This window comes from Lontra canadensis, unplaced genomic scaffold (assembly GCF_010015895.1).
Source record: "Lontra canadensis isolate GAN:19392208 unplaced genomic scaffold, GSC_riverotter_1.0 scaffold20, whole genome shotgun sequence".
In the NCBI taxonomy this organism is placed as follows: domain Eukaryota; kingdom Metazoa; phylum Chordata; class Mammalia; order Carnivora; family Mustelidae; genus Lontra; species Lontra canadensis.
Genome location: NW_022631014.1, coordinates 6,817,595 through 6,845,571, shown reverse-complemented (window position 1 = coordinate 6,845,571; position 27,977 = coordinate 6,817,595). Strand labels below are relative to the sequence as shown.

The 27,977-nt window shown below is 40.5% G+C and overlaps 1 protein-coding gene across 7 annotated transcripts in view; it reads left to right on the top strand.

Moving 5' to 3' along the window:
• Positions 1-27,977, top strand: part of THRB (thyroid hormone receptor beta) — a 366,959-nt gene that overhangs the window by 298,883 nt on the left and 40,099 nt on the right. The window contains exon 1 of one of the 7 annotated variants that reach the window (XM_032860969.1): positions 20,831-21,158. The exons of the other annotated variants lie outside the window; for them this stretch is intronic. Within the exon in view, the coding sequence (XP_032716860.1) occupies positions 20,831-21,158 (328 nt within the window). Of the gene's footprint in view, positions 1-20,830; positions 21,159-27,977 lie in introns of those variants that run through there. 7 annotated transcript variants of the gene reach the window in all.

The following is a 27,977-nucleotide window of genomic DNA, read 5'->3' as shown; positions in this document are numbered from 1 at the left end:
TGTAGCTACTTGCTTTGAAGTGTGTGTGTGTGTGTATGCACATTTCTTTTCCCAATTGTGCCAGCAGCTAATGGGATCTCAAAGACTACCTTTAACCCAAATAGACAATTCACGCTCAAAAGAGAGGTTTTAAGTTGTTTTCTTTTACTCATTAAATCCTGTGTCATCTTCCTGAAAGGCAAGATTATGGTGTTAGGAGGTTGTCACCTCATAAAAAATGTGTTAAACTGGCCTAAGTTCCTGATTGCATTAGATTTAACTGGTCTTTACCTCAGGTTGCCTCACACGACAGATGTCTTTGTGCTGATCGCTTTATTGTCTTAGGGCTCCCCAAAATGTTGCTCTGTAAATTCATTTGTGTTTTTAAATGTCTATGTTCATGTAACTTTCCATACTTTTTCAATTTAGCATAGAGAGAAAATAAGGTCTTTTTGGTTCTTCTTGAAGGATTTGACTCATGATAAATCTTTAAATTGTATATTTGGAAATCTGGCTATTACTCACCAACATACATTAATGAAAGTTTGTAAAGACTTCTATGTATGAGCCATGAGAGACTTTTGCATACTGTTCTAACTGCAACATAAACCATGATTTATTTATCCCGTCAAAAAAGTGCTGGCACTTTAACTTTTTTGAAAACACATCAAAAACTCCTTGGAACTACCATTTGACCCAAGAAGTTGACTGTGTAGACTGTTTCAGTTGAAAACAGGATTGCCTAAGTGACATGAGCTCTGATTTGAGTGCAGTCAAAACTATACATGTTTTCTTTGGGAAGATTTGTGTTTGAACTACCTGTCCCCTTTGTTATTTGGGAGGTTTGAGAAACTGAAAAGGATATTTAGAAAAAGAACAAAATAAGCTCTTTTTTTTTGAAAAAGCATATGAGACAAGTGTGTTTGTGTGTGTGTGTGTGTGTCTGCAAATTTGTTTGAGATATAATTGAAATTTAGTTTTAGCATTTATAACCAAGATTGTATCTTCAGATTTTATGAGCTGGCATCAAAACCACATCAGTCCTGGGTTTTTAGTGAAATACCAACATGAAACTATTAGTGTCCTCATGATCTAAGAAAGTGACAAACTAAATTTGATTCATTTACAGCTAGTGCCCATGTTCACTTATTTGTTCATTTGTTCATTCATTCATAGGATCCACCTATGTCTCTACCATTTATAGAAATCTTGGTCTTGAGTACCCAAAGTTCCTAAGATGGTATACTTCTTTTGTTGTTATACCTTGAAAGCAAAAAGAAACAGCCTTGGGTCTATTTGGACCCAAGACCCTAAATATAAGTGCAGTGGTTGAAACCACAAATTTCGTCTAGAATCCTAGCCCTTCCACTCTGTCCTTGAGCAAACTTCTGTGATTGTTGATGGAATTAAAAAAGATAATGTATTTACGCATACATTTAATATAGTACCTCTCCTAAGGGCTCTCTAAGTAGCAGCTATCATTATTACTGTGATCAGTATTATTAGCTATGCATCATTAAGTTACATAAATTCCTTGTGCTGCACTGTGTGCTTGGTAAGGAATGGAGAATAAGAGGCCAGGTGAGTACAGGCTAGGGTGTGATGTTTCGGGGTGGATTAGAGTTGCTAATCCATTTTGCATTCATTCAGCTCTCCTTTGCTAAAAGTCAGAGAACTGTTTAATAAGAAAATATAATTATTACATTAAAGTCCTTCCTTAAGATTCTAGTATTAAAAGGAAAACAACTAAGGAAAACTCTGGCAGTTTCTAGAGTAACAAGTTCATCTTGGCATGAACGTGAGACAATGGCTTGGTTCAGCATGAAAATGCCATGGGAAAGCCTATGTTGTCACGGCCCATGACTTTATAAACTGAATCTTACTCATTCACAGTGGACATCTATATTTCGTGAGGCATCAGGGAGGCCAGAGAAACAACTCAATTAGTGACTTATTTCTTTTTGGAGGTGCTTCTTCTCCATCCGCTCTGCTTGTCTGCCACCTGTATAAAATCCCGGTGAAGACAGTTCTGCTTGGATCCCCATTTACACCGGGAATGTATTTCCTGCCTCCCTCTGTAGAGCCCCCAGGCATGCTTGATATCTCAGGCCTGGCCTACCATTCCATGCATTCATCCCATCGTGTTCATTAAGTGCCTACCCTGGGTAGGACATTACCCTTGTTGTCTGAGCATGAAACAATAGCATCAAGGCCAAAAGTACATCCAACTAGCCCCATTTCAAGGACCCCAAATGGACTTGATAAGAACTAAATGGCCCTGAAGGATACAGAAAGTTAAGGACCTGCAGTGCAAGAGCCAAAAGAGTAAGTTGCCTGCTCGAAGTGCCACAGTAAGCCCATCTCTCAGGTCCACAATCTAGCCGGTGCAGATCAGCGCACCTCAAAATGTGGTTTGTGAGTGGTACCCTCCTACAAATTGTTATTAGTCCTCTCTATTGATGCAGTAGAGCTTTAGAAACTTTTACAGCAGGGTGGCACTACTGCTGACATTCAAACGCATTATCAGTGGACTCACCTCCCTAAACAGGGTCTGGAGCAATCGAGAATTGTCAAACTTGCCTGGTAAGTCATGCACGGCCAGAGCTAGGTAAAAGTCTTGTGCCAAAGAACTGTGCACCGCACTACCATGGACCAGATATTTTTTTAAATGGTCCTTCAGTTCAAATAATTTGAGAATCACTGATCCATGCTTTATATAATTCTTGATGTTTTTCTTTTGGCTTATGTTTGGTACATAGTTAATGTTTGGTTTTCAGTTTGAGTCTGAATACCGCTTTCATTTTAATCTGCATATAGCAGGGCTTCTCCCTGCTACAGTCATTCTAAAGAAATTAACTGGTAACACATTTAACTGGAAAAAGAGCTCTGGAGACCTAACATTCTGCCACAGAACCCACAGTTCCAATCTGCTTAAGTACCAGAGACCATTTCCAACCAGCAGCGAGGGACCCCAAGCCGCCCCTCTATCTCCACGCTACACCTTCCCTGGAGTTTTTGTCACAGTTCGAGCTGATTGCTCAGCCATGAGGACCACATCCTACTGCTGCCCACACCTCCTTTTCTCCCAGAGTCTGAAACAATGTATTTGGTGGTGCTTAAAGTGCACCCACCCGTGGCCCTAGAGGCATCGGGAGCTTGTTTGAAATGCAGAATCTCAGACCACACCCCAGAACGCTAAATTGGAAGCTTTGGAAAGGAGCCCAAGAATCTGTGTTTTTTAACCAGCCCTCTGTGTGATTCTTAAAAACCTGAATATCAGAGAAAATGCCTAAGAACAGACACCTAAGTTCTTAGTATAAGAAAGGGCCTGCCACCTAGTGGACACTCAGGGAATGTGCATTTTTCTTCCCCTCCTTGACTGCACCTAGAGAGCTACCTAAGGCGTCTTTCTTGATGCAGCTTGGTTAGGCCCGGCTTATCTTAATTGCCAAATGGATGTTCTGTTTAATAACTCCGCCTGGTAACACATCTCTCGGGTACTTGAACCCTTCAGAGAATCCCACTCTTGTTTGGCGCGGGCCCTGATCCTCTCTAAGTACTTATGAGGCTCCTTCATGAAGACCTCTCATGCCTTCCTGAACTTCTCTTCAGAACCCCAGGGTCCCACCAGGTCCACAAGGATGGGTCCTAGTTAGATGTATGCCCCCTGTAGCTGGATCTAGCAGGGTCTGGACGCAAGTGGTCAGGCCTCTGTACTTGGATGTGTGTGCTCAGTGTCAATCAGGGACCTTATTGATACACTGGAACCCAGTAGGAGAAAAAAGGCAGGGATTGACCCACCTCCCTGAATGCACTAGAAAAAGGTGGGCAGCAACCCAGTGATCTCACTGAATTTTCTCTGTAGGCCAGTTCCGTGTTTACTATCAAGAGAATTGAGTCTTAGATCCTAGGAAGGCAAGGAGAAAAAAAGTCAAAATAATTTTACTAACAAGTTATTTTCTCTCATTTTAAAAAAGCCTTCCATGTTCTGTATAAAATTGAAATTTTATCAAAAGTTTAACAAAATAATTTTTAGAAATAATTTCTATTTCCATCCTCCAAAAACAAGAAGTGTTAAAAATCTTTATTATATTTCAGTCTCTTTTCTGTGTGTATCTATTTTTTATAAACTTGGAATCATACTAGACATGCCATTTTTTCACCAGTTTTTAATGCTTAATGACATATCATGAACATTTTCCTTTGTCATTAAGTATCCCTCTGAATCCTGACTTTTATTGGCTATAAATTATCCTTGCTTATAGATATGCTGTAATTTATTAAGCCAGTCCCCAAGATTTAGACAAGTTAAAGTAATTTTTAAAACAGTATCTTATGTCAGTAAAGGGGCAGACTATTAAATCATGCTCTTCGTAAGGAGGAAAAAATGAATCAAATCAATGATGACAATTTTAAATGATATATAATTCTCATTTACCAAAATAACAAAGTGTTCTAAAAATGAGAGATGTAAAGCCAAGTCATTGTATGCATTATAATCCTTCAAGCTAGACATTCACATTTTCAGCAGTGATCGCTATCTTTGTCCTTAAGTAAAATACAAGGACATCTTCAGGTAAATGAGTATTTTAGAAGGTTGGGGATTAAAAAGCTTGAGCCCTTCCACTAGTATGACCATCTGCTCCATCCATCTCGACTCTCCACTCTGCCCGGACTCACCATACATCAGGTGTGCAGTCCCAGCTGAGAGCGCCCGTGTGATTCATATACCTCAAGGGCACTCTATGAGCCTTAGCCATCCACATGAGAATAAGTGCTCTCCACCAGCTTCTGGTAGATACAAGAGAGCTGTGTGATTTGATACTTCAAAAGCAGGAAAGAGCACTCGCAAGTAGACCAGGACAGACAGAAATAGAGGGCAAGAAAAGAAAGGAAAGCGGTCAGCTGGAGTGGAGGGGAGGAAAAAACTGGAAACAGGGCAATGGCAAAGGAGGCAAACATCAGAAATTCAAGGCTCCTTTATCCAACATCAGTTCTCACTGAGATACAGGATGAGTGGTGTATGGACCACAGGCTTCCCAAGAGCAATCTGTCAGTGTCTATCACAACATAAAATGTAGATATGCTTTGACTCAGCCATCCCTCTTACAATACTCTGTTCCACAGAAATACTCACAGGGACAAAGATCTGTGTTCCCCTGCTTTCTTTGCACCTTTGTTTTTGTTACTGAAAAATCAGTAACACTCCAAATGTCCATCCACAGGGGAATGTTCGAATATACTATGGTATATCTAAAGTATCCACTGGAAGAATAAACAGGTTCTTAAAAGGAGATGCTTTTAGGAATACCAAATAGAGAAACTACCATGCACTAAGTATAGTGGGATCCCAATTACAGGTTTTTATAAATATGTTTCTGTTTATTTATTTATTTATTTATTTATTTGAGAGAGCGAGCGAGATCACAAGCCAGGGGGAGGGGCAGAGGCAGAGGAAGAAGCAGACTCCCTGCTGAGCAAAAAGCCCCATGCAAAGGGCAGGGGATCCTGACCGAGCCACCCATGTGCCCCTCCTATTTATAGTTTTAAAAATCTGTGTCACTGTGCATGCACAAATGTGCATAGACAAAAGGTCCTGGATACACATCAACCTGTGACACTAGGTAGCTTCAAAAGGAACAAGGAGAACAAAGGATGCTAATACTAACCTCATATACAACTGCGTGCAAGATTTCTATACAATAAGAAGGCATTAATATTAGTACCAGGGGCAGTTTTCTTTAAAAGTTAAGCTCATATGCTTTATAGTCAGACAGACTTAGGTGGACTTCTTGCTCTTAAACAGACCAGCTCAGGGCAGGTTTTTTTAAGCTCTCTGTCTCTCAATCCCCTTCCTTTTAAATGGGGTCATAATATCTGGCTTTCAGATTTGTTGTAAAGACGAAAGATCACGTGTGTAAAGTACCCAGCATAGTGCCTGCCACTTAGTAGAGACAACATGATAACTGTTCTTAGAATAGAAACATTCTCTTAGCCTTGGGCTCCCCTTCTCCAGTGTTTGTCACCCTTTCTGACCTTCAAATACACTGACAACCACATACACATAAACGAAGAGAAGCAAAACAAAACACCACATATACAGCTATGGTAGAGGCATAAACAACTGAAGGAAGAGTCCATGGCAACAACCAAGATAGTTTTCAAACCCTGTCGATAATGACAAATTTAAATAAGAAACCCAGAAAAGTATGAAGGAGCCGAACTGGACTTTGAATCCTGGCCATCTGGCTCCAGCACTAGAGCTCATCATCATTGTAATGTCTCCTGACACAGAAAGGCAAGGAAATTGCAGGCACCTCAAGGAAGGAATCTAAGCCACAGGGAAAACACTGATCTACGCTCAGAAGAAGGTCCAGGCCAGTGAGACCTGGCATGAGAGGGGCCGTGGACTCCTCGTCATACAGTCTAGGGCCAAATTCTGGCGCTGCTCTTACCGGCCACTAAGCCTTGAGCAAGTCTCTCCTCCTGTTGGAGCCTCAGTTTCCTCAGCTATAAAATGGGAATCCTCTCTCGCAGAATTGTGGAATTCTATGTGTATTATTTTTATAATGAAGCTTGGAAAGATGAGAAGCAGATTGGGTGTTAGGGATATAGATGCCCCCCACCCCATGTGAGAATAACCACTAAGCAGATACTGACAGACTGAAGTTTCTAAAGCTGGGAATATTACGGACACAAGGGGGAACAGATACAATGGCCAAATCCCTTGATGCTTCCAACAGGTAGTTTTCAGACAAAATAGGGTACGATGTGGGCGGTTAACTTGTAAGAGCTGGCATTGAAGTTGAAAATTTACTGTTGGGAGAGTCAGCCTTACAAAGACATCATAGGTGACCAGTGGAATTCAAAGCCTTTCCCTTGCCCAGACATTTCCCACAGGTTGCCCTGAATTCTCTGTGGTCTTTCCAAAAGCAAACCTCCTGACTGGATAGCTTGTCAAGCCTCTAGCATTTCCACGTGGATGAACGGGGTCAGATTCCTTTCTCCCTTGACAGGGTCCAGTAACACCAATGGAAGGAGCAGGGAAGGGGTGAGGAAAGCAGGGAGTGAAGGAAAGAGTGAGAGAGAATAAGTCAGGACTACCACAGGCCACTGTGCATGCTGTCAGGCTGTGTGCTGGGCAGTAGGAGTGGCGTTTACCCACAGTGAAGTCTGTGACGTGGCGCTCTAAAGACAAATGTCACCTTGCCAAGAAAGACACTGAACACACATGTTCCAGTCAGATTTGGACATGTGTGAATGCATGTCGATCCGGGGCCACCAAGATATTCCAAGGTTGGTAACACTATAATGTAGAATGAAATCTGCTAAAAGAGTAGGATTTAAATGTTCTCACTGAAGATATATATATGTGTGTGTGTATATACACACACACATATATGTGTATATGTACACATATACACACACATACACTGTATATATTTACATATACAATATTATATATATATATATACACAATTGTATATATAAAACATCCAAAGTGATGGGTGTGTTAATTACCCAGATGGGAGAAATCCTGTCACAATGTATGTATACATCAAATCACCACAATGTACACTTTAAATATCTTACAATTGTATTTGTCAATTATACCTCAATAAAGCTGGGGGGAGAAAAGTATTTCAAGAATCCTCAAATTACAGAGCTGGCCTTCTGCTTTAAATCCTAGGAATGTTCCCCAGCACTCGGTAGGTGCATGGGGAATATTGAGAACAGAAGACCATGGTTTGGCTCTCAGGTCTGACATTTACCAGGTATTTAACCTTGGATAAATCACTAATTCTCTCTAGCAAGGAATGTATTCAGAGATTAATTGCCCATAAAAACCCAAGGACATTAATCTACAATTCTATTTTAAAGTACCTCTCTAATGCAATAACTGTATTTTCCCTTGGTGGGGAAAACAGGACAAAATAGATTAAATTAGTACTAATACCCCAAATCTAAACTGTGATTATCAGAAATACATAGCAGCTCCAGGATTAATTGGGCAATCAGTCGCTTTTGACCGTCTCTTTCAGTGGTCTTAACCGCTCTTGTACAGCTTCCCCTAGGAACAGAAGATTTCAGGCTATAAAGACGCCCATTCTCAATTCCCCAGTAAGTCTGGGCTTCTAGAACCCCTGTCAGCTTCTGGAAACATACACATACTCCCCAATAAGCCTATTCCTCTGACAGTGTTGGTGACCAGTATATCCTCCCCTCTCCAGGGCAGAAGCTCTGGGTTTGAGTACTTCTGGAGGTGCAGAGACTCCACACCAAGGGAGCCTGCATACTAGCGACATTGCAGGGGCACCTGGGTGGCTCAGCAGATTAAGCTTCTGTCTTCAGCTCAGGTCATGATCCTAGGGTCCTGGGGTTGATAACCGCATCAGGGTCCCTGCTCAGCGGGGTGCCTGCCACTCCCATGTTTGTGTGCTCTCGGTCTCTTGCTCTCTCTCTCTGACAAATAAATAAATAAAATTTAAAAAACACAGTGGCAGTGCAGACAAAATAGTCAAGTACACTGGGAAGCCATTTCACTTGTATGTATGACCTGTACGGACACACAGATGGTTTCTCTCTGTAGTTTGCTATGTGGCTGATACTAATATGAGCTATATTTAGAGATCAGTTTTTCAGGTTCTGGACCAATTCAGCCACCTTGACTTGAACTGAAATAAATATGATCCCACTTCTCTATCCACACTGCAAAGATACCAGAAATCCAAAATCAACTGAGCTTTGGAAATGAGAGTCAGAAATCCTCCATGAGCCAAAGCCATCCTCCCTGGCATTGACCTGGTGCAGAATTATTATCTTTGGCAAACCTCTGTCCCCATGATATTTGCCAATATTGACTTATACAAGGGGCTTGACTTTGTTAAACTTCACTGCCTCTTAAAACATAGAACTGTATTGCAAATATGACTATTTAATTTGAATGTCTATACTGTGAAGTTACTTGGCATTCGAGTTTGAATACTGTGTGTATGTTGATCATCTACTAGTCTAGATGGCAATATTTGGTGAGTGGCAAAGTTGACCCCAACTATCCATAGTTACCCCATAACATGCAGTTTATACAGGCCATATTGTCCTAAGTCCAGCCTCAGACTTAATGAAAAGATACTTGTTTTGCTCTTTGTTTGCCTAGATCTGGAAAGAACTTCTTATAATAAGCCTAAGATATAAAACTAAAGGTCAAAAATGCGTAAGTAAAAGAAGCTCCTGCCCTTTAAGGGAAAAAAATACATGTTAATTTTTGCAGGAGTTTCAACTGAATGGTTTCCAAGGAAACAGGTATCTGCAATGGGCTCATCCCATTTAATATTTATAGCCGAACATCGGGAATAGTGCTTTCTTATTATCCCTTTCTGGTTACCCATGATATGCTCATTCTTAAGTTTCCTTTGAAGTGATCATTCTATGTTTGAATCTTATTTCTTCCAAACAAGGGAAACAAATGTCTATTCTATGATTAAAAAAAAAAAAGAAGAAAAAGAAAAAGAAGAAGTTTTGCAATATCAAGAATATAAGCGTGGTGATCACCACTAAAAAGGAAAAAAAAATTGCAACACTAAATCAATCTGACACACTTTTCCTAGGTGAATTGAGGGGGGGTTGATTTTGTTTGTTGTTTTATTGTAAATTGGCTTACCTTTTTAGCTGGTTCCTGCTTTTATGAGTTGAACTGGAAAAACGAAATTGGTAGAAAAGAACCATCTCCGAGTTTGAGTGAGCTGTATGTTTTATTGGAAGATCTGCTAAGGCAAACCTATAAATACCATTTTACCTGTGATTTTAAAATACTCTCCTCTTTACCAAAAAATTGGAATAATACAGAGAACTCCCACGTACCCTTCATCTGGACTCACCAGTTATTAACATTTTGCAACATTTGCCTTAGCACAGTGCGTGTCTCTCTGTGTGTGTGTGTGTGAGAGAGAGAGAGAGATTGAGAGAGAGAGAATGTATGTCTGCGTCTATATATATACAGATTATTTTTTAGGATCATGTAAGAGTCAGTCACAGACATCATACTCATTGAACTCTAAAAACTTTAGAGTGTCCCTTAAAGTCAAAGAAATTCTCTTAGAAAACCATGGTACAGTTCTCAAAATCAGGAAGTTTAACATTGACGCCTACTATTATCTAATCTAGAGACTTTATGGAAATTTTACAAACTGTCCTCTCTCCACCCGCTGTCCCCCCAGGAGGAGAGGTAGAGACGGAGACCGGGGCCGGAGAAAGGATTGTCCCTGGAGACTTTCCTGGGTGTTATCCCTCCTGACGGGGCTGCTCCAGGCCACCACGTTCTGTTTCTGGTCCAGGACCCAGGCCAGGATTATGTATTCCATGAAGCTTTTGCATCTCTTTCGTCTGCTTTGATCTGTAACAGGGTGTCACGACCATTCTCTTCATGACGTTGATATATTTGAAGAATGCAGGCCTGTGATTGCGTAGAGCCTCCCTCGGTTAGGGTGTGACTGATGTTTCCTCATGATTAGAATCAGATTATGTATTTTTGGCAAAAATGCTAAAAAAAAAAATTGTCATATCCCATGATGTTTTTGTTCCTATAAAAATTTAAGTGTGTGATTCAGAAATGGTTTGCAGTCTTCCAAACCGCCTACGTGTTCGTGTGAGGAGTTTTCTATTGTTATTGATGAGCTCGTTCATTATCTCGCGGGGTTGGAAGAAAGTATATTTTCTAGAAGCCCACTTATTAAGCAACTGTTCAGTAGCCTAAGGATAAATGTCTAAAGAGTCGAAGTTATTTGTTTCTCTGTCACCTATGAGAGTTTTAAGGCTGGAACAACAGTATGATACCTCCCTGGGGGACAGAAAGCAGATTCTCTGCGATCTGAAGGCCTCTGAGTATAACATAGATGCTGCCTCTTTATTCACTTTTCATGCTTTAACTGGGCCTTCTTTTCTTTCCATAATCCAATCCTATTAAATGACAAAACAATTGAGATTGGAATGTACCTTCAGTTAATCTTGATATCTACTATGTATCTTCCTAGATTATTTTGATATTTGAAATAAAATGAAGAGCTTCAATTCACTATTTCTAGATGTGGTTCTCAAGGTGCCAACATGAAGTAGATCCAGTGTTTGAAAACACATTTACAAATCCTCTTTTATTCACGTTCTGCGTGAAGGCCCCATCCAAATATCACTTCCTTTGTGCTTGTTTCTCCACTCCCCCTCAGAATGAATCATTTTTTTTTCTCATGCTGTCATGAATTACTACTATAGTAAAGCACCTATTGGGCATACCTTATCTTACTACAGCTTTGGAACATGCCTGTGGAATTCACCAGAGGTTGAGATCCACAACAACTCTATTGACGGCCACATAATAATGAAAATTCTGCTGACTGACTGACATTTGCCTTAGAGAAGAATAGTAAAGAATTTAACTTGGACTGTTTCAGAAGCAGGAATTCCACTTCACTCATCTTCACTTAACACATGGAGTATCTGGTGTGTCAGATACTGTCTTCTGCTTGTTGATACGTCTTTTTACTTGGCTTGCCAATGTCAGAGGAAGTCCCTGTCGTCCTCCTGTACGTGGTATTGATCTATAGATGATGTGAACATTTAAATTTTTTATTTTGATTATCAGTTTTAATTATCTCAGGCTATTTGTAAGCCCACATCTATTTTTATGAAGTTTTATTAAGATACAACTTACATACCATAAAATCCCTCTGTTTTAAGTATACAGTTCCATAATTCTTAGTTTATTTACAGAGTTCTGCAGTCATCACCACAATCTTATTTTAGAACATTCCCATCACCCCAGAGAAACTTGGAGCTGACTTGCAGTGACTCTCCCTTTCTGTACCCAGTCCCTGGCCACCACTCATCTACTTTCTGTCCCTACAGATGGGCCTTTACGGCACAGCACAAAAATGGAATCACACAACAGGACCAGCATCCTTTTCTTGATGTGCTGTTTTTGAGGTTCATCCACATCGTAGCATGCCGCATTACTTTGTTTGAACTTTTTACCTTTCATTATTCTTCATAGAATTTTTAAGTATAAGTGTAAGAATGGAGCCTTTAATGAACAAAGAATAAATCTTATGAAAACGACATCAATTGTGGCAGAGACTTGATTTTGCACTAGTTGTTCTTAAAGGTGAAAAAGCAAGTATAATGCAGATGACTCAATCATTCATTCATTATTCCTATTATTAGGGAAATTTGTTTTAAAATTAATCTCTGTCATGTTATTCTGGAATAAAGAAAGTATACTATGGCTGTTAAATGTCAAAACCATTCCACTCAACTTTTCAAATCAAGTCCATCAGTGTGAATTACAATGAAATCATCATCTTAACACATTAAACTAAGTCAAAATGGACCTACTGGCTTTCATTAATTAAGGAGTACATAAATGAGGGGCTCTATGATATTCATGCAAAGCATAAATGATTTTCATAAAAATGTAAAATATTGAAGAAGTTTTTTTTCTAGAGATAGAGGGAAATATATTGATCAAAATAAATATTTAAAGAGGAATTAAATTAAGCTCGTCTTTGGAAAAACAGATAAATCATTATGGTGACTTTGAATTTGTGTCAAAACCTATAAATAATGTTCTCTGAGAAAAGCAGTGGGGGGAAAATGGGACAGGCAAGTTCTAGAATAGCAAATCAAGAGCCAAAATCTCTATACTAAGATCTTCCCTTGGCAGTTACGTAAGGTGAGAAAACCAGCCCCTCCGTTTCCACTTTGTAAAATGAATGGAAATATCTTCACCACCAGTAGTATTGTTTGGTTATGACGATAAAATGCAATAGACCTCATCATTATTACTTAGCCAGTGTTCCAATTAAAGTTACACCAAACTGAAACTTTATTGTATGCTTTTTAGACTATGATGCAAGCTTCGTTAGAGTATATTAGCCACTAAAAGTTTGCTTTTGAATCAAATGTTCATTCGTGGAAAAGAGTGAACATTCCCCCGTTGGTTTAGAAAAGAGAAGAATTTGATGCTGATAACATTGGTCTAAAATGTATTTCAGAAACCTTACTTCTTTTTCAAACCCCAGCTATAAGGGGGCTAGTCTGCATTTGCTTCTGTATACATACATTTTCCTTTGGTCTAGATCCTGGTTCTCAAGCTTTAGTCCTGATTCTGCATCAGAATCCCTGGGAGGGCATGACCCCACATGCACTGCTGGCCTCAGCCAGGAGAGGCTGCTTCAGTGGGTTTGGGCAGGGCTGGAGAACTGGCATTTATAAGAAGTTCCAGGAGATACAAATGCTGCTGGCTCAGGATCCACCCTTTTAGAACCACTGGCCCAAGGCTTGCTGAGTCTATTTTACACTCTTTGTGGAACACGACAAAGGGCTGTTTTCTTTGTCCCACTCATTCTGTAAGTTGACATATTTCACCTAGTAGAAAGCTACCGTAACTGGGTCTGTGGTATCTTGTGCATGACTGTGCCAGGACAGCCGCTCCACCTTCACAAAGTAAAACACCACCTCCAGACCTTAGGCCTAGAAAGAGTGTCCAAGTTGAGGAAGCCACCAGGACTGCGCTGTGAGAACGTCCTTCTCCTTGGACACCTCTCAGTTCAGTTCCTGGGGCTGCTTCCAACATCTTAGGCCCCAGGAGTGTCTTGTTCCCACTTCAGTGTTCTCATTAGAGTCCTTTCTTTCCCAGTGCACCCAGATCACCATTCATTCGCCTTAAACCAATAAACCATGTTGTCACTTTTTCAAGCATATTTTCGTAAAAAAGAATTCTGCTTGGTGACCGATTGCAAATAAAAGCCTCCCCTCAATATCCTTTCATAGAGCTGTAACTGGCTGGCACTATAAAAAAGCTTTTATCAAATACTAAAGGAGAAAAAAGCAAATTAGAAACAAAGTCAGAGTACAAGTTGTTTGAAAAGAGGAGGGCTTTGAGTTTCTATTCCTACCAAACAGAAGCAGTCACAGAGCCCAAAGGCCCCAGTCTTGTGCTGTGGCCACCTGGGATTTGCACTACCTTGTGTCTGGCCTGCCTCTTCTGGCCAGTAGCTTTCCTCCTTGGGAAAGACCAAAAACAGATACTCCCCTTGGCAGCTTCCCAGGCCCCTCCTCTCTGTCCCTGGTGTGTAATCTGAGAAAAACACCACTCTTCCAGGGGATCTAACCCTATGAATGGCCTTCCCTCCAGCAAGAGTCATAGAACAGAATTCTGTGTTTCTGAAAGTGTGTTTCATGGAACACTTGTAACAGATGGTAGAAGATACACAGGGTTCCATGACGAGATGTGTTTGGGAAATGCTGAGTCATCTGAGGTCATACAAAGTTCGACAGTTTTCATTTGTGATTCTCTAAGAGAGAGATATACAATGCATATTTTCCAAACTCATTTGACCACAGAACCTCTTCTTATTGCTTTTTCTTCAAAGCGTCTCTTGGGACTGGTATTGTGGACCACTTTGGAAACATCCTTTGAATGAGGATCACATAATCAAAATAATCAAGGGGAGAGTGGCTCATGCTAATTAATGCACCTGGGACTGAGGAAGTAAAAAGTTCCAAAATGGTTTGAGTTGTACATGATTCCATGGACTCAAGGTTTTATATCAATTCTTTTTTTTTTTTAAGATTTTATTTATTTGTCAGAGAGAAAGAGGGAGTGAGAGCACAAGGAGGGGTAGCAGCAGGCAGAGGAGAAGCAAGCTTCCTGCTGAGTGAGAAGCCCAATGTGGGACTCAATCCCAGGACCCTGGGATCATGACCCAAGCTGAAGGCAGATGCCCAACCGGCGGAGCCACCCAGGTATCCTTTCTATCAATTCTTAAGCGGAGTGTCAACTCCCAGGCCTGCGGCAAATTCCCTTAATTCCCTCCCTTTCTCTAAGGCAGTATGTATCTTGGAGGAAGAATCAACAAACTTACTCCTAGGTTGAAGGTAGATAGGGCAAGTAAGGAGTCAAGGAGAAACCCAGGCTTTGTGCTTAAACCCACAGGTGGATAGTGGTACCTGGATGGGAAGACTGCACAGGAGGAACAGGTTTTAGAAAGAATGAAGTGGGAGATGCATGTTGGTGTGCCAATGAACATGTCAAGTGGACAGCTGGACAGAAGATCTGGTTTTAGAGAAGACATCCGGGATGGAGATATACATTTGGATGTCATTTACCTACTTATTGGAAGCCATTAGAATGGATGAGATCACCTACAACAGATGCTGGCAAACTTCTCTAAAGTGCCACATACTAAATATTTTCAACAAGCCATATGGTCTCTGTTACAATTACTCAACTCTGCCATTGTAGCATGGAGTAGATATAGAAGCAGCCATAGATGATATGTAAATGAATAAGCGTGACTGTGTTTCAATAAAACTTTATTTACTAAATAGGTAGTGGCCCATTTTGCTCTGTCAGTCAAAGCTTGCTGACTCCTAACCTAGAGTCAAAATGCAGACTCAAAAAAGAAAGTCCAGGGGCACCTGTGTGGCTCAGTAGGTTAAAGCCTCTGCCTTTGGCTCAGGTCATGATCCCAGGGTCCTGGGATCGAGTTTCGCATCAGGCTCTCTGCTCAGCAGGGAGCCTGCTTGCCTTCCTCTCTCTGCCTGCCTCTTTGCCTGCTTGTGGTCTGTCAAATAAATAAATAAAATCTTTAAAAAAAAAAAAAAAGAAAAGAAAGTCCAAGATAGGTCCTAAAGCACTTCAATAATAATAATTATTACATATATACATAAATATATCACTATGCCAGTCACTGTTCTAAATGCTTTACTTATATTGACTCACTTCATCTTCACAATAACTGATGAGGTGGATACCATTATCACTATTTTACAAAGGAATAAACAGTTACCTAAAGTTCTAATTTTTCTCTCTCTTGAGAAAAAAATTAGAAGTGCAGGGACACCTGGGTGGCTCAGTCAGTTAAGCACCTGCCTTTAGCTCAGATCACGATCCCAGGTTCCTGGGATGGAGCCGCACATAGGGCTCCCTGCTCAGCGTGGAATCTGCTTCTCCCTCTTCCTCTGCCCCTTCCCCCATCTGTGCTCTTTCTCTCACAAATAAATCTTAAAAAAAGAAAAAAAATAGCGCAGAGATTCACAGTCTAGACTAGTATGGCAGTTCTATGGCAGGTCTAGGTTCAACAACCTAAGTTCGTTCCAGCTCAGTTTTCTACCATCTAGAGTACAGCAGTCATTCTAATAGGCCAAAATGGTGGCCGGGGCTACAGCTATCATATCCACATTCCAGCAGCTGGAAGAAGGAACAAAGAAGCAGTAGATGGTATGCACCAGTTGTTTTTTTAATTTTCCTAGAAACTGCCTTACCACATTTCTTCTGCTATATCTCATTGGCCAGAGATTTTTCACACAGACACCTCTAGCTGCAAGGGAGACTGAGAAACTTTCTTCCAAAGGCCATTGCACAACTAAAATTCAGACATTCTGTTACCAAAGCAGAAAGAAAGAAAAGCTATTAGAGTAGAAGCTAGTGTAAACATTTCATGTTTATTAATTATTTTTCCTTATGTGCCTTTTTTGCAAGTATTGTTGATAACACTCTCCCCAAGACATTTCTGCTCAGCTGTCTCATATCTCTGGCCTCCACCGTTGAAGTCCCGTTTACTCTTCAAAAGCCAACTCACAGGTCCCCTCTTCCATGCCGCTATGCCCAACTTTCTAGGCAGATTCTTCCCACATTCCCATGCCACAGTCACCATGCTTCCTTGGATTTAATTCTTCCCTGGTCTGTCTCTGTGGCCTGGCCCCTCTGCTTGACTAGACAATTCAAGGATAGGTGAAGCCAGGTCGAGGTTTAGAAGGTAAATTTTTAAGAACTAAGGGAAATAGGCAGCAAAACTGCAAATGAAGAAAAACTCAAGTATGGGGGATGCCCCGGCACATGGTAAAGGGGCCATGCTTGGACACCCAGTAGACCAGCAGTTCTCAATTTCGGCTGCCTGTGGAAATAATCCGAGGAACTTAAAAAAAAAAAAAAAAATCTTGATGCTCACGTTTCACACCATCCTGGTTAAATCAGAATTTCTGAGTGTGACACCTAGGCATCGACATTTTTTAAAGTGCATAGGTGATGCCAGGGTGCGGCCTTATTTAAGAAATAGCTGAAAACAGAGGAAAAGACACTGAAAGAAGCTGCTTTCCTCCTTCAGAGACCTTGAGGGTTTGTTGTTCACCTATGAGGTTTTCCGAGCAATATCATCAGTCTTATCCTTTTAGGTTATTTGTTCCAGCCGAAGACAGAGATGTATTTACATAATAAATTATTATTGATTGGAACACTCCTAATGAGAATTTTTAAAGTCCCCCCAAGTTTATTTCAGGCAGTTTGAAGCACTATGGGTCAAATAACTCCCAAGCTTCCTCTTGAGTAACTAAATTAGAGTAGTCAGCCAGGGAAATAAGAAAACAATCTTACTAAAGCGCACCTCATTTGTGACACATAATATGTTTAAATTGCCTTATCAACTTTACAGAGAAGCATGCCAGATCGATCACAGGTGACAGCACGGTGATTGCTTGGATCAGGGTGTGAGGGGTCATATTTCAAATTCAGTGTGAGTGTTGGACTCCATTTTCAGCTCACAGGAATGAGAGTTGTGTGCACTTGCTGCACGTAAAGATCATTCCCCATTCTTGGAACAAGAAGGAGTGCATTCCAGAAAGTTTTTTACTGTTTTCTCCAAAAGATAAAAGTCAGAGAAGGAGAGCTCTTAAATATGCTTTGAAACTTCTTTTTTCCTGTACAAAGATTTCTGAGGGAAGGCAGGATTGTTTTAATTCTGTGACTGTCAGGGGTCTTCCACATGTTTTGTAAAAATTGAGGAAAAAAAGGTTTTGGAGTTGTTCTTTCCCTTTTCGCTGCAGTATGTATACCCAGTTTTGGGACAGAATAGCGCTCTGATTTTCCAAGTACCTTTGGAGATTTCTGGAAGTTGTTTTTAAGAGTTCCTTTGGCATAAAAGTTGAGACTCTGGCTTTGGTTGATATTGTTACTGGTGAAAAGCAAGAAATTGCTTGGATCTGTGCCTTCAATGAAATAGAAAGGGAGCCAGGAAACGCACTGGCAGAACCGCAGCATTGGACGGATCCACCATGCAGCTCCGAACTAGAAAAAGAGGCCTCGGAACATGTGTGTGTGCCAGGAAAGAAAAGTGCTTTATTGAAAGGTTAATTTTCAGATTAGTTTGGGGAAATTTGAGATAAATAAATGAAAGCAGACAAAAAACATAAGGCCTGGATCCTTTTTCCCGGGGTTTTCAGAAAATAGTCACTGCTTCCAGTGAAATGTTTTGACATTTTCAGCAGGGAGAAAATGTTAATTGTAATGTTATGTGTATGTGTTCTTAAAAGCACTTGCAGATAAATCTTTTATTCATTTTAAGAGTAATCAGAGAGTGAAGACAGTATTAGAATGTTAGCTATGTTCATTACTCTTTATGGTCACTTTCCTGCTGTCTGGGATATAGTGGTTCTTCTTCCCGATTCAAATGTACCAATTTGGAGAACCTTCTTCTCCTTGTCTTACAGCTCAGTTGCAATTTCTCAAGGAGTCTTATTACTAAACATCCATGCGGTCGGCCTGGGCTTCTTTCCTCCCTCTGTCTCATTTGTTGCTTCCTCTCTTCCCTTGGATCAGCAGCTCCATTTCTATGCTTACAAAATCATCAGCACTCAGGACCCCTGGGTGGCTCCGTCAGTTAAATGTCTGCCTTTGGCTCAGGCCAGGATCCCAGGTTCACAATCCCAGGGTCCTGGGATTGAGCCCCAGGTCTGGCTTCCAGCCCAGTAGGGAGTCTGCTGGTCCCTCTCCTTCTGCCCCTCCCTCTGCTCATTCTCTCTCTCTCTCGCAAATAAACAAAATCTTTAGAAACAAATAAAATAAAATAAATAATCAGCTTTAAAGACTCCCTTTCATGTCAATGGCCCACTTACTCAGAATACTGAATACTTGGGGCGCCTGGGTAGCTCAGTGGGTTAAAGCCTCTGCCTTCAGCTCAGGTCATGGTCCCAGTATCCTGGGACCGAGCCCCGCTTCGGGCTCTCTGCTCAAGCAAGGAGCCTGCTTCCCCCTCTCTCTCTGCCTGCCTCTCTGCCTACTTGTGATCTTTATCTGTCAAATAAATAAATAAAATCTTTAAAAAATATATTAAATACGTGTGCTACTGAGCTACTTAGTGGCAGGGGCTGGAACGACTTGTGGAACAGCAATCTCTGCTCCCACCGCCTCCCTGCTTTGCACTTAACAGATACCCCGTAGGTATTTGTCGAATAACTGTCATTCATACCTTCTTTTCTCTGGTCATATATTCCTGTCCCAGAATCCCATGTTGCAGTTGACTGGAGTTTCATTTCCAAAGAGGAGGTCTCACTGCTGAGTATTACAATATTACATTGTCTGTGGTCACTTAGGAGGGAAATACCAACAAGGTCGTACATTCATGTAACGGCAGGAACCCAAATGTAAATGTCACCACCTGAGTCCCAGCCCTGCAAACTGAGTCTCTGGAAGAAATAGAAAGAACCCCTAGCTGCAAAGAAAGCAGCCTTGGCCCTTACTGAACCATGATCTAGAACACATGCACAGAATGGGTATACACGTGGTCATCCACATGGAGGAAAAAACCTTTAGTAATGATCTTAGCAAGCAGTTAGGGTCTAATTTGATATTTGTTTGCATCTTAGTTAAAAGATACGGTGATTCTTACAGGAAATGCTTTTCCCTCTTAAAGATCACTGTCTTTAAACCTCAAGCATGTGAGTACTACTTAAATCACATTTAAGCTTGAAAATAATCTCAAAAGCAAATTTGATTGGAATAAAATGATAAATGTACACAGTGTCCCACATACCACCTCTAAGAGTGCTGTTTCCACAAACGGAGGGGGGACCTGCCAGAATGGAGCGGGTTCTTCATTTAAGGGCACCGGCACATACTCTCTCTCCTGTGCTTATAAACAAAACATAAAAACAGAATGAGCAAAGCTAATTTAAGCTTTAGGTCTCATGTAGATTTGTGTCAACGATGTAGAAAATTATCTGCTACAGGGAAGAAAACAGAGCTCACTCACAGACACCAGAAGCATTTTCAGAAGTGCCTTTCCTTGGCACGTTTCTAAAACCTGTGGAACCTGTGTGTCATGAGGAGGATGGTGGGGTCCTGCCATTAAAAGCCAGTCAGTAACATTCAACAGACTTAACCACCAACACTCGCATGACTAGATTAATGTTCTGGAGTCAGTCATCGGGCTCGTTATTGCTGGGATTTTCTCTGGGTCATGCTAATAAACCGGATTATTGATTTTAGGATTTTCTGTGTGTCCAAGGATATTCTCTAAGATGTCTTTACAAGGTTTCATGCTTAAGTTGTCAACCAAAATGACATCGCAATGAGTAATCATTTTCTAATCATGTTAAAAGGGGTTAAAAACGGCGTATAAAATGCATCTTCCCAGCTTCAGAGGAGCAGGAGCCTTCTTGCTGTCACTCCTCCAGCTGGGGGACGGTCATCCCTACCTGGGTCCCATCTTCCCCAGGAATTAGCTGTGTTCTCAGCTTAAGACCTTTGATAGTCAGAAATCTGCTTTCCAATATGTTTGAATGGCAGGAGAGCTCAAAAGACACCTCGATCCAAATAGGATTTTAGCCCATCAGGTGCTAGTCCAAAGTAAAGCAGGCGGGGTGGCTGTGCTGCCCGTGGTGTTTATTCATCTTTCCTTCTCTCTTCATGCGTATGGATGGACGCTTCCCGCGTATATGCCCAGCTCTCAGGGCGTATGGGGCTGGTGAATGCATGCGTGGAGTGTGTGTATATGTAAAGTAGAGACTGAACCAGGGTCACAAAATGAACTACTGTATGCAAGAAGTGTACGAAGTACGCCCAGCTGCTGGCGGCAACTGCTACATGCAGGCCACTGATTATTACACGTATTTTGAAGATAGTGCGGGTTACAGTGGTCGCAACGCTCAGCCTGTGCCCAGTAACAACATATATATGGAACAGGCCTGGGCAGTGAATCAGCCTTATACCTGTAGTTACCCTGGAAACATGCTGAAAAGCAAGGACTCTGATTTGGACATGGCCCTGAATCAATACAGCCAACCTGAGTATTTCACTGAAGAAAAGCCTACTTTTTCTCAAGTGCAGTCGCCATCGTACTCTCAAAAAAAAGGTAGGGTCCATTTTACTTGAATTTGTTAAAAGTTTCTGTGTTTGTTTCCCTTGTGTTTCAAAGTTACGGTCTGCATCAGCTTTGTCAAGTCTTTGACCTTGAACGCTGAATGTTTGAAATTAACAACAGCAGGAAAGAGTGAGGTTGCTGGGTGATTGAAAGGGGTCCGTGAGCAACAACATTTCCAAGCACTTTTTTTCCAAGCATATATGAGAGTTGGATTGAGTTGATTTTTTAAGCTGTGTGTATATGTATATATACATTGTGTGTGTGTGTGTGTGTGTGTGTGTGTGTGTATGTGTATGTGTGTGTATTGCCCAAAATTAATATGGCCAGTTTCTTTGCTAAAGAAAATATGTAAAAGGCTTCCCCCTCGGTGGATAGGCACTGTGGCTTTTGAAGTGGGATAATTCTCCCCAGTTCAGGTTCAGATTAAAAACTCCTTTGAGTTTTTGTTCATATTTCAAATTAAAAGTTTATTTTAGTTAACTAATAAAATATTCTAGTGATTTCTTTAATGGTAGTATAATGCTGATACGTCAGATTTTATAATTGTTCATCTTTATATACTTACTGATCCATGCAAACTGTAAACAATCTACTTGTGAGCATATTAAGCTGTAAAAATATAAAACTCAAAAAGGAACTAATATGCTTTCTATTGCCATTTTGTCCCTAGAGTTTCACGTGTCTGGAATCATGTCAAATGAACTCTTTAGGAAATGAGAAGTATCGTTCAAAATATCCACAGTGAAAACAAGTGCAATATCCATTTATTTTAACAGACACTGTGGCTTTACAATGCTGTGTAATTTTCTATCAATGGAACATTTCTTCTATATCAAAAAATAAAACAAGAGAAGCAAGCAGGTGGTATTCAGGGAACTTAGTAGCATCTGCCAGATATTTTGGAAATAGCTTAAATTCTATTCTATTCTTGAATATGCCAGAAACTGGTTTTTTTCTGTGTACCATCTACAAGATATTGCATAGGAAACCAAATTTACAGATTTCTATAATTTGCAAAAATATGATGCCCATGGATCCTCAAAGGTGAATTTCTCTGTAAAAGTATCTTAAAACAGAATATGGCTTGGTTGATTATGGTTCCTATAAAAATTATCATTTGCTCTTCTTAATGTGACTCTGTAATTAAGAGCTGCCTGTTTTGACATCAAAATAAAAAAACAAAAACAAAAACAAACAAACCAAAAAAAGCCACCAAAACCTCAAAGTGAAACTCTAGTTTAGTTGTTACCGTAGACTGTGTTTGGATATTCTGTGCCATTCTCCACCTTCCAAATATGAAGTATGAACGGAGTTACAGCAGAACACATATTCAGAGTACTTAGTCGCATTTTCATTTAGTTTCACATCCTCTTGAAGAATATCAGAATTTCTCTCATTTATTACAAAGGGCACACCACAGAAATCCCCTAAAGGGAACATCTGAGATAGACCGAATGTGTGCTTTCTATTTCTATTTAGTATTACACTTAAAAGTAATTATCTTTGAAAAGAAGAAGTTAACATTGCTTCATTAGACACGTCTGGACACGCCTCTCACAGTGTTGTGGGATCGCAAGATAATACTCATGCCTGTCTCTCTATTTGGGGCATTCTGCTATTCTTAAAAATTCCTGCCAAACTTTTCAGGCTCTTTTACTTTTTTTTTTTCTTTTGTTTTTTTCATGATAGTTTCTTCAAGCAGTGCTGGAGAATATTTGCTCCTAAAACATTAAACCAGAGATTGTTTGCTAATTAATTTGACGCTTGAACTAGAGGCTAAGACACATTGTATGCATATATTGATGTAATTTCCCAAAGCCATATGCCATTGAAAGGCCACGGCCACCTGCCAAACTCACTAAATCAAAGCAGGCAAATATTCTTAAATGCGCCATTATTTACTGTTACAAGTCTTTAAGTAAATCCCAGTAAAACTAAACCCAGCTGTTAACTGTCTCTTAGGACAAAAGGTCGTACCCAACACGTTTATCCATATTGATCCATTATTGATTTTTGTTGTTGTTGGAGGACATCAGTAGTATCTTCTTAAGGCAAAATTAAGACTATAAACAGGTGTTCAGTGGGGCAGGCCTCATTATTCCAATTGGATTTTTATCTATTTTCATGAAATTCATAATTGTTTCATCTGGGTCTGTTGCTGTCACTGCAGCGCTTTAAACTCTTCAATAACACAGCTGTCTTAACTTTGTCAATTTTTTTTCTTTAAAGATGGCTTATTCTTTAGCCTTTAATTGGAATTTTCTAGTGTATAGAAAATGATCATAATCTTGTAAAAAAAATGTACTGTAAGTACACATAGATGAAATAAAGGAAGACTATAGAACCCAATGTCAAGACTAGTTATCTTAACAGTAGTCTTTAGAATGACTTTGAGTCCTCTTTGTGTTGTTTTTGTGTGTTTTTATGTTTGTAGCCAAGAGGGAGAAACATTAGCAAGCTCCTGAAGCATGGAGGGCATGAACGAAGAGTCAGAATTCAGTTCTTTGAACCGAATTTAAGCTAAAACTTCAAGAATTAGGGTGGGGTGCAGCGCCAGTATCATTTTCACTTTGAGGGAAGGTGAAATGCAGAATGTAATGTCTGTCTTTTTTTTTTTTTCATATAGAAGATGAGAAAAGCATGTTTTTAATTTTTAAAAGTTAAAGACAAATAAAAAGAGCCCTAGCATCACTCCGATACAAGCTCCTTATGTCTTTCAAATAACCTCACCTTGATTTGTTATATGAAAATCAGCTATCACAGCCAGTTCTGATCACTACCTTCACCTTAGCCCCTAGCTCAGGAGGAAGGGAAGAGTTTGGAAATCAGCTGGAGGCAGAGGGAATTGGCAACCAGTGTGTTGTGTCTTCTCCTTTGTGACCATAGTTCCAACATAGTTAAAAGTCGCTATCTTTTTCTTTTCGTTTCTTTTCTTTGGGGGAAGGGGGGGGTTGCTAGCTGTTTCCATAAAAAATTCCAGTCACATTCCAAAGTCCCCAAACAGCTTAAGTCTGGCTTCCCTGCAGGTGGCTTTGCCAGTCATCTTCTGGGTCTGTTTAAATAGAATCGTTCCCTGGAGTTTTTATCCTGTGCAACCCCGTCCATGGGATTCTTTGCTTGACCTTCTATGTACCATCTTTACAGGAATTGCACATCCAAAAAGTCTGTAGTGTGTTTGCATCAGAGTTGGTTATCATGTCCAAGAGAATAAGAAATTCCTGTTTTTCTGAGTCCAGATCAAGGAGATGGGGTCCTCTTCAGTTTGGGTTTTGATAGCACGTGTTCTTGTTCTAAAGCTGCATTATTGGTGCATAACCAAAGCAGGAATTGCACCTCAAACTGTCCTTTCTGACTCTGTCTTCGCTGCCCCTCTGTCTCGGGGACAGGAATCCAATGTATGTGAATAATCGTGTAGACATTAGAAATGGAAATTAAATGGTAAGGTGAGCAATGTTTGAGGTGACCAACATCAAGATGACTGGATTAAAAAGAAGAGTAAAGCCCCAAAGAAATATGATCTCTAATCAGAATTTCCTCAGTCTATTTCAAAGTCAGAGAACGGATGCTATACAGTAGAGTCGGACATGGGACGGTTCCAAAGTCTGCTCAGAAAAAAAAAAAAATGTTCCGAGAAATATGTACCCTTAAGCCCTAGATTCACAGATTCACTAGATTCTCAGTCTCTGGAGAAGCAGGCAGGAAAGAAGTCAAAAAAAGGGGGTAAGATTCATGAGTCTCCCAACGACATAATCACTTTCAGCCACACATCTAAGGATGAGATGATCGCACACTATTTCCATTTCTTTTCTCAACTTTTCCCTCTCCTTCCCTTCTTGCCCCCCTTCTTCCCCTTTGTCTCTCCTGCCCCCCACTTCCCCTTTACTTCTCTCCCCCTCATTCTTTCTCCTTCTGTCCCTCTCTCCCCGTCCCTTCTCTCCCCCTCTAGTTGAATGTGTTTAATTTAAACACATATGATTAGTCTACCCAATCCACTAAGTGTTATAGATATTATGTCTTTAAAATATAATACTTGAGAAGTTCATGCAACTGAAGATTCTTCTATAATGGTTATGTAATTGTAGGGATTCTGGCGTAAGGTTAGGATTTCAAATTAGACACTGCCACCTATACACTATTAAGAGATAATATCACTCCAGAAAACAACAGAACCACTTTTCTTTAAACACAAAATGCATTTGCTGCTAAAAAGGTTAAGTAAAAGTGCCTCCTCTCAGTATCTAGAACTGGAAGCAAAGTAGGGAACAGTTGTAGCTTGCAAACCTTGTCCAAGTGCAGACAAAAGCATGAGTTAACTTTTCTGTCCTTTCCTTGACAAGGGTTAGGTACCTGCCTTGTCAAAGTCATGTCCTCCAGAAATTTCTCTGGATTCACTAACCTCATCCTAGAGCACCCACTACCATTCCTCATGATGAAAGCTAATAGCAGGAGTCCAAGGCATGATGAGAAACTGAAGTCAGATGACCGCCAGGCTTGTGAAGGACTGTTGCTGCTGTTTATTTCTTGCATATGGAGTTATATCCACCACCTTGCATCCCCGATGAGTAAATACTTTCCCACAAACTCAAAGCTTTTTTTCTTAGCACTCGGGATCCAGGTGCCTTGAGCCTGAGGTCCCATTGCCTCCCACTCTACCATCTGTTCTAGTCTAGCTTTTATGACTCCTATCTTCTTGTACTCATACTAAGTACCAGTGCTCACTTAGTATCTGTATTCTTCCTTTTCCAGACCCTCACGACGGCTGAACTTCCGTGCGCTGTCCTTGGTACCACCCTCATCTCTACTCCCTCTGTACTGTACTAGCTGCTTTAGAGAATTTCCTGTTCTGCTGGAGATGTGTGCTTTTGAGTGGTCACCCCACCCCCCATCTGCAGATACTTCCTGCTGTATTGTGCTGTCCTCTTCTCTCCATGGTCACCCCCCCTTCACAAGGCCTTCTTCGAATTCCAGTCACTTAGTGGCTGTGATAACCTGACCTCCACACCCACAATGGGGCTCCTCTTCAAAATTCCAAACCCTTTTCCATGCCCTGTTAGATCAAACACTAACACCACCAAATCTTCTTTACCCAGAGGGAGGATTCTGGCTTCCCTGCCCTAAAGGGAAATTTTGATTCTGGCTTTGTACTTCTGCCCATACTCTCTTTTCCAGAAATCTTGGCCAATTTTTTCTCCATGTGCCCCTCCCTCTGCCATACTTCCCTGAACTAGTGATGCTTTTTTCTAGCTACCAGCTACTGCCAGCCATACCCCAGTATGTGCCCTGCCATTCTCAGCCCGCATCACCTCATGTCACTTACTCAGCTCAGAACCCACCAGCTTCTTCTATTTAACCAGCACCACATTCTCTCCAACACCCCAACTCCCAACTAGCCCTGGCCTCAAAAACAGGTTTCCCTTGTTTTATACAATAGTGCTGAATCATTTCTGTAAACCACCTTTAAAATTTTTTTATATAATGTGTATTAAACCAGAGTTTCTTGACCTTGGCACTATGAACATTTGGGGTCAGATGATTGTTGTGGAGGCTGATCTATGCCTTGCAGGATGCTTAGCAGCATTCCTTGCTTCTATGCATTATATTTCAGTAGCACACAACTGCTCCGTCCCGTTATGATAATCAACAGTGTGTCCAGATATGTCCCTCTGGAGTGAAAATCACCCTGGTTGAGAACCGTTACATTAAAAGAACATAATATTAAGAGAATATCTGAAGTCGGGGATCTTTTTGGAATGTGAAAATCCCTCCTCAGTTTTCATATTGAAAAGTCTAGATTTTTATATACCAAATTGTTTCAAGATGGAATGCACTTGAACATATACATACATGCAACATACTACTTACATATATGTGTTCTAGATCATTCCTATAGTCTGGATTTGGGTTCTCTTCCTCACATATGCTTATGTATGTAAACTCTAGCTTAATGATAACCACCGTGCAGGCAATCACCTGCTTCACTTCACACTCTGTGAAGTGCACATCTATTAGGACAGCAGGGTATATCTGCACACACACCAATAGACCTTCTAACAACCATGATGCTGTCCTGATGACAAGTGGGAATGTTCCTTCCCTTCATCAAGGGAAGAAGGCCTGACAGTCCATGTTTTTAGAGCTATAACCCTAAATCTCATTCTGAATAGATTTTCAGATAAAGAAAAGGCACCCATTTTTTTCTCAAACATGCGGGATCTGAGATAACTGTGGGAACCTCTGTATAAGCCTAATGCCATAAGCTGACTCTCAGGGCAAAAAGAGAGGCAACTAGTACCCATTTCTGGTGACCCTTTCTGTCCCCCTCCATTCCACACTCTTCTAATACACTTTAATTTCCTGCTTTCCAACCCATCCCTTCTTTTAAAATGGGAAAAGACCTCATTAGTACCAGAGTTCTAAAACTCCAATGCCTACAAGTGCCAGAATTGATAGGAATGAGAGAAAGCCGCAGTTGTTTAATAAGGACTGCTTAATTTAAACTTTTCAACCAGCACACATATTGTATGTATGTTACATGATAAAAAAACATTTTTAACTTTCATAAAGAAATTTATTCTCTCTCCTTTTACTTGAATTACTTTTGTATTCCCACTTTTGACAAAAATTAAAAATCTGTGAAATATTTCTTTACTTATAAAAAGACATAATGCAAGCATAAAAAACATAAATGACAAGTGACAATTAGCTGTAGAGTTGGGTCACAATAGGAAGTGGTAGGGACTGTAGTAAATTCTAAAGTATGTCTCTTTCTTAGGAGATGGGCTGCCCTTCTCAGTTCAGTTGATTGTCACC